The sequence below is a fragment of the Rhincodon typus genome, chromosome 16 (genome assembly GCF_021869965.1).
Source record: "Rhincodon typus isolate 14 chromosome 16, sRhiTyp1.1, whole genome shotgun sequence".
NCBI lineage: Eukaryota > Metazoa > Chordata > Chondrichthyes > Orectolobiformes > Rhincodontidae > Rhincodon > Rhincodon typus.
The window spans coordinates 36,563,716-36,571,067 of NC_063347.1; the positions used below are offsets into that span (position 1 = coordinate 36,563,716).

Here is a 7,352-nt window from a genome sequence, read left to right on the forward strand (position 1 = left end):
AGTAAATCTTCCAACCTCCAGCACACTGGGCATTCTCACTATTTCCAACTAACCACACAAAAATAATACAAAAAAATAGTAGTTCTCATCCTTGTACTCAAACAGTTTCTTTCACCTTTTACTATATGGATAACCTCCTCTAGGGCTCCAAATCTCCTCGGACTCTGCGTTCCTCCAACTCTCTCCTGTTTGAGTAAAGTCATCCAGACCCTTATTGCTCCAGAAGTCCAACTCTTAAACCTCTCCACCTTTGCAATTCTCATTGTTCCTTTAAGATCTTCTGTGAAATACACCCCTCATTTCTTCTAACACCTCTTCTTTAGCTCAAAATCAATTGGATTATACTTTAGGAAGAGTCTTGATGGGTCTTTCCATGTTAAAGATATTTTCTAAAATACAAGTTGCTGTTACATGCTTTTCACTGACTTATAACAACCAAAGGTTCTCCATGATGGAAATCTGTCTTGCAGACCAAGAAGCATTTTTATTTCTCAGTGATCACCCTTTCACTCCTGAAAGCTCTTAATGATGTCAGAGCCTAGATCTATAATTATCAATAGCAATCTCAACCACACCCCTCAAAACTGTGCCACTTAACCAAGTGGTCTTTTTACAGTGGATGAAACTAGATAGTGACTTCAAATGAGCAGGTCATCAGTTCATAAAATCCACATCAATACTGTCAGAGGAAGTCACTGAACAGAAATAAGGAGTACAAAAGCTGGAAACACTTGAGTCACGGAGATTACACCAACTACTGACTCAAAGTGGAATACCTAACTCAGACCAGATATTGAATTTGTAGCTTTCTTCACCAGAATGACATTGTGACTTCAAAAGATTGAAGGTACCTTGCAGGAAATTGGCTTGTATTCCCTTGAGCTAAATCGTGATGATTTAATTTAAGCATTTAAATTTGTTTAAGAGCTTCTATGATGTTGTTATCGAGAAACTCGTTCTTATGATAGGAAATCCAGTAGAAAGCATAATCTTAAAATTAGGGTTCAGCTATTTAGTAATTAAATCACTATTTTGAACACCGAAGTTGTGCCCATCTGACAGTCACTTCGGAAAATGTGTGGTTGCTGGGATGGAATATCAGCAGATGTTTGTTCAGTAAAAATATAAAAGGACATGGAAGTAAGGTGAGTAAATAAAATCTGGGTATAAACAGTGTGATTTAGTTTAATGGCAGAACAGGAGATAAACAGCTTATTATTTTTTCTCTGTGTTTCTTTACCTGAGTTGTCCAGTAACACTAAATGTGACCATCAAAGAAGCAGAACAAAAAACAAAGGCTTATTTTTCCATTTGGAAAGTGATCCTTGAACCACGGCATCAGTGCAAGCGACTCAGGAGAAGGATCAGGCTTTTCATAAGTCAATAGGTAGCAGTCTTCGTGATCACAAACTGATCACAAGAGATAGTAAAAGGGTTTTAACTACATAGATTACCCTCAATAGCTGATGGTTCACTAACTCCATTGTTAATACTGCTCATTAGATCATCTTGGTATAATCTCTGTTTTAGAAGCAATCACTTGGGTTCAAGCTTTTGCAAACATATAAAGCCATGGTGAATTCAGCAGACATTACTACAAAAACAGTAGCATGAAACATTGGACTCTGTCCTTTAACTGTGACAGGATGAATATACAGTGGCTTTCTGTTTGAAGGTGATAAAATGTCTTGTAATCCTACCATCCTTAAAGAAAAGCTGCTGCTCAGCCAGAATGAGAGTTTGCATCACACTGTGAAATTATTTAGTTATTCAACCACTTCAATGTTCACAAACTGGCCCTATTTCATTTAAAGTATGTTTTTCTGAACTCTTGACACCGAGAATTCCAAGTTTTGATACAAAATCTGTTTCTTAGAATGTGCTTTGAACCTTGGACAAGTGACCCATATTTATTCAAATAACAAAATGTGAGAATGTACCATTAATGGTAACATCATCTTTAAAGCTCTAAATATAACCAATGTAATTCAAATCGGTCTGAAAACCACTTGTTTCGGTGCATTTCCATTTATTCATGCAATATGATCAATCAAATTCACCATGTCTGTAAAAACATAATCACGCTGGTTGTATTCAGCAAAAAGGAGGCGGGGTGGTAAGACTGTTGCTTTTGTTTAACAAAAGCAAGGTTTCACTGAATAACAACAACACGTCAATTACATTATGTCTGAGCTCTGTAATTACTACAATGCTACTGGAAGAAAAAAAAATGGGTAAAATGGACAACTACAAACTCTAATTGTACTATAAAGTTTTGCTTCCAATTTATGAAATAAGAAATTATTTTTTCTATGCAGTGTATAGAGAACATACTTTATGTGCCAAGACATATTCAAACAACATACAGTCTGATGACAAATTGCAAAAGTTTTGATTTTACAGTTTGTCATCAGAATCTTTGTAATGTACTACGGCCTTGAAACAGAACTCTGCTCATAACTTTAGATAGTAAAAGTTCAAAATCCTCTCTCTTCCCCATCATCCCCAACCTGTTGAACCCACCAGACCACATTGTCTTTATAGCCTTAAGGTCAATAGGGTTGGGTTTCCAAATCAATTCCTCCAAGCTTGAGTCTTCCTGTTCCTTACACAAGACACATGAGAATGAATTTGTTTTATGTTTACAAAAATGGGGATATGCAGGCCGTTCCTCTACAGGTTGGTGAACACATTCCTTCTTAAGCATATGCTGTAGACAGCAATGAATTCATAGACACGGGTTATAATGCATTTCTACAGAGACCCCAGAGTCAGAATTAATTGCGATATCACTTGTTGCCAAATTAAAGACAGATCACCAACATTTTCCAGGTTTAGTTTCTCTTGCAGGGCACAATAAATACTTCATTTCAATTTGAATACTATTTAACCACCAATAAAACTTGCTAACTGGTACTCATTTCTTATAATTTATTTATTTGCATAAAGCAATTACTAAAATTAGCAATTATTAAAAGTTTAAAAACATTCCCAATAAGGTCAATGAAGAAAATGTTCATTTTTGCAGGAGACCCGAGATCAAGACTTGTACAGAGTACTAAGATATAAAGATTCCTCACAGCTGAATTGATAACACACTTGCTGCTCAGTCAGAAAACCACAAGTCCCATTCTAGAATAAAAAGTCAGATGACACTCCACTGGAGGACTGCCTCTTAGATAAGATATGAAACCAAGATCCGATTTGCTTGCAGGAAGATGTGAAAGGTCACACTGAACAATTTTAACAAAGAGCTGGGCGGTTATCCTCATGTCCAGGTCAAAATTTATCCTTTAATCAACATTACAAAAACAGAATACCTGGTCATTACTCGTTGCTATTTATGGGAGTTTGCTGTGTTCAAATTAGCTGTGGTGTCTCCTGTGTTACAAGAGTGACTGCATTTCAAACGTACTTTGGAAGTCATGAAAGATACTACATGAATGTCAACCTTTGTTTCAACAAGCAAAGTTTGTCAGGCTGTTGAACTTATTCTGGACAAGTCTTGTTATTTAAAAGATTTGAAGATGACAAAGTATAAGTAAACATTGTGTACTGAAATAAGTACAGTGAAAAGGACCCTGTTATGAAGCTAGTAGGTCATTTCAGTAAATTAGTGTAAACTCTTGATTCACGCTGGTATTTATAAGCAGATTTGAAGTTGCTACTCTCCTGGATTACAGCAGTGCCAAGAGGAGACTAGCCAGCAGTAGCCTTCAGCATTTCTTCACGATTCACTGGTGTTAGTCCACTTGAATAAACCTGGGCATCTTCCAAGTGCTTTATAAACTTAGAACGCTACACAATCCCAGCAGACCAATGAATTCTACCTCTCTACACAAACACCACCAACACCCAGTTGATCATTGTCAAGCAAACTGGTGGAATTTTTGGTTCATGTATCAGGGTGGGATTTGCAACCATGGTCGGCACAGTACAGTAATCAGGTGAACAATCAACAAAAAAATCGACCACCGACCACCTGATCCCCGTGTTTGAGACGATAGCGACTCAGGTGGGTGTGTATATGTGTGTTTGTGTGTGTAAAGCTAGCGCAGCCTCTAGTGCACGCCACCGTATCTGGTGGTGTGTAGTGAGATGCACTGGCCTGGGATCATACCTTGTTTGACAGTTTTCAGGCGGATCGGCCCCTTGCAGCTCCTGACCAGGGCGCGGACATCATAGAGGGGCAGCCCGGACACATGGACTCCATCAACTTCCAGCAGCAACTCGCCTTCCCTCAGCTCGCCGGAGCTGTAAACGATCTGATCCTGGTTTGCCTCCCGCAAGTAGGAAAACTCTCCACTCTCAGCCCCACCTGAGATGACAAAAGGCAGCTCCCCTTGCTTGTTCTTGGCGACCACGCTTTCGTGCACTTTGGTGGTCCAGTGGTTTTTCTTCTGAATCACTTTCGACATGGTGTTTATTTGGTTTAGATTTGGAGCGGGAGAGAGCCAGCAGAACTGCCTCAGGACACAGGGCACAAACAGGTGATGAAGAGGATCATAAGAATCTCAGTTCCCTTCCTCACACAGAAACTTGGAACAGCAGCAGCACCGTCCCGGGCTGTGGCGGAGGCAGCACCAGCTTCTGCGAGGCAAGCTCCCGAGTTCCTGCTGCAGAAACCATCGCCTCAGCTTTCCACAAACATCTGTGTCCCCTGGATTTCCCCAAACAAAAGGGAAACAATAAAAAGGTTCAGAGAGGAAGAAGCCCCAGTGGCTGGAAGTAATCCAATTTGAGGGCACACTGCACTTCCTCCCAGTGCTTGGCGGGGGTGGGGGGGAGAGCAGTTGTTTTAATCCAACTCTTTCCTTCTCTGTGTGTTTCCCACTTTCTGCCCAGGCTCCTGCTCAATTCCAGCAACTCACTCGCACTCTGCTCCAGACTGGGTAAGGCGCATGCGCCACACCTCCCCCCCCGCCCCCCCCCCACCTCCCTGTAAATGAAGCCCCGCCCTCAGCCGGGTCCTAACGCCCGCCTCCACCCCGGAGGCCAGTCCCGCAATCGCGGAGTCTCTCTCTCTCTCCCCCTTTCTGAGCGAGGAAGATCGCCCAACTTTCCAACGCAGTCAGAAAGGGGAAAGGATCTCTCAGGCAACGTTGGAAGCCTTTTTCTTTCTGTGTTTTACGCTCGCAACTCGTCGCTGCACTAGTTTGAGACAACTTTTATTAACTTTGTTCGTTTCGAAACAAACTCGTCCGAAATTGGCATTTAAAAAATATTCAGCGTATCCCTTCACACAAACGGGCGATGTGTAAGAGTGGTCTTGAAAAATGCATAATTTTCAGGTCAGTTATAAAGATCTTGTCCAGACAGCGAGAGAGCTGACTAAACTGGCAAAGGATTGTCCGACGAGACGAATAAGCATAGCTGGGATTTTTTTCAAAGCAGATGCCACTTTTTGTATCTGCATTTTAACTAATAGCTTCATATTTTTAACTTCGTGGCTCCCAGCAATAGTTATATAATAGACTAACCTTGTTTACCACAAAGCTTTGTAAAATGGAACACACAAAAAAACTAAAAAGCGGATAAAACAAGTACAAATTCTCAGCACATTGGCTACTGTGCAGATATGACCTATGTCGTGACACAAACTATGATATTGAACACTTATTAGAGACAGAAGAAATGATCATAATGAAGAAGTGGAAGAGACAAATATTTTGTATGTCTTCTCCGTAGACCATGCAAGTTGTAAACCAGGAAAAAATGGATAACGTTGGGCTCATAAGAATGGTGAAATTAAGATAATTAATACTTGCAGAGTAAAAAACGTGCTGGACAAACTCAAGGGAATAAAATCCAACAAGTCCGCAGGACCCAATGACCTGTGTTCTCCTGTCCTAAAAGATATAGTTGCAAATACAGCCGAAATGCTGGTTATGATTTTTCAAAATTCCCTAGGTGCAGCTAGATCGAAAGATAGCCAGCAGGAAGCAGACAGTAAAGAAATGTTGCTTCAAATGTATTAAACACTGGTGAGACCACACCCAGACTTTCTGCTCCTATGATGCTGCTTGGCCTGCGGTGTTCATCCAGCCCTGCACCTTGTTGTCTGGGATTCTCCAGCATCTGCAGTTCCTACTATCCCAGAATATTGTGTTTTGTTTCTCTATACTTTTTTTACAGGATGTGGATATCACTGGCTCGGCCAGCCTTTATTGCCGACCTGCCCAGAGAGCAAATAGGAGTAAACCGCATTGCTGTGGGTCTAGAGTTATATGTAGACCAGACCAGATTTCCTTCCATGAAGGAGAGTAGTGAACGAGGTGAATTTTTACAACAATCAATATTTCACATCTCTTTATAACTTAAGATTTATTTTTAATGAATTCAAATTCCACATATTGCCTTGGTCAGACTTGAACCCACATCCCCAGAACATGAGATTGGAGCCTGGATTTTCTATTCCAGTAGCATTACCACTGCACCAATGCCAGCTGTAGCATGTCCAAATTTTGCCCCCCTTGGCTAAAGAAGAATAAACTTGCCATATAGGGACTTCAGCAGAGGCTCACTAGACTGATTCCTGGGATGGTGGGATTGTCCTACAATAGGAGATTGAGGAGACTGGCCCTATATTCTCTCAAGTTTAGAAGAATGAGAGGTGATCGTATTGAAACTTACAAAATTCTTCAAGGGGGAGGCAGTGTATGTGCAGAAAGGAAGTTTCCTTTGATTGTGGAAAGGGACACTGTTTAAAAATAAAAGGCAAGCCATTTAGGACTGAAATGAGAAGGTACTTTTTCACACTGAGCGTATGAATTTTTAGCATTCTCTACCCAAGAGGGCTGTGAAAATGCAGTCATTAAGTAAATTCAAGAAAAAGTTTGATAGACTAATTAGATCAAGGGATATGGGGATAACGTGGAAATAATGTGTCAAGGTAAATGATCAGCCATGGTCTAGAATGGCAGAACAGGCTCAATGGGCTGACTGGCCTAGTTCTAACTCGGGCTGTGGATAGGGCTTTAAACTAAATCGTGGGGGGAGTGGGTTCAGTTGCATGGAAAATGATGGAAAATGTTAAAGCGGAGGAGGGCTCAGCAGAGGTTATTGAAGTTTTCAGAACAAGTAATAGGACAGAGAGTATGGAAAAGATCAGGAATCTAACTTCAGGCACAGCAGATAAGGGGATAATTATGGGAAGGAGGGCTAAATCTGAAAGTCAACACAAGATTGAGGTTAGAGACAACAAGGTGCAGGGCTGGATGAACACAGCAGGCCAAGCAGCATCACAGGAGCAGAGAGGCCGACGCTTCGGGCCCAGACCCTTCACCAGAAAAGCTTTTCTGGTGAAGAGTCTAAGCTTAGTTGTTTGAACTCTGCAGGAAGGGCCTATCAGG

The 7,352-nt window shown here is 41.1% G+C and overlaps 1 protein-coding gene across 3 annotated transcripts in view; it reads right to left on the reverse strand.

Moving 5' to 3' along the window:
• Positions 1–4,882, reverse strand: part of magi1b (membrane associated guanylate kinase, WW and PDZ domain containing 1b) — a 416,356-nt gene extending 411,474 nt beyond the window's left edge. For all 3 annotated transcript variants that reach the window (XM_048606419.1, XM_048606418.1, XM_048606417.1), the window contains exon 1: positions 4,121–4,882. In XM_048606419.1, the coding sequence (XP_048462376.1) occupies positions 4,121–4,418 (298 nt within the window). In that variant the 5' untranslated portion in view covers positions 4,419–4,882. The remainder of the gene's footprint in view (positions 1–4,120) is intronic.
• Between the last annotated feature and the right edge of the window lie 2,470 nt (positions 4,883–7,352).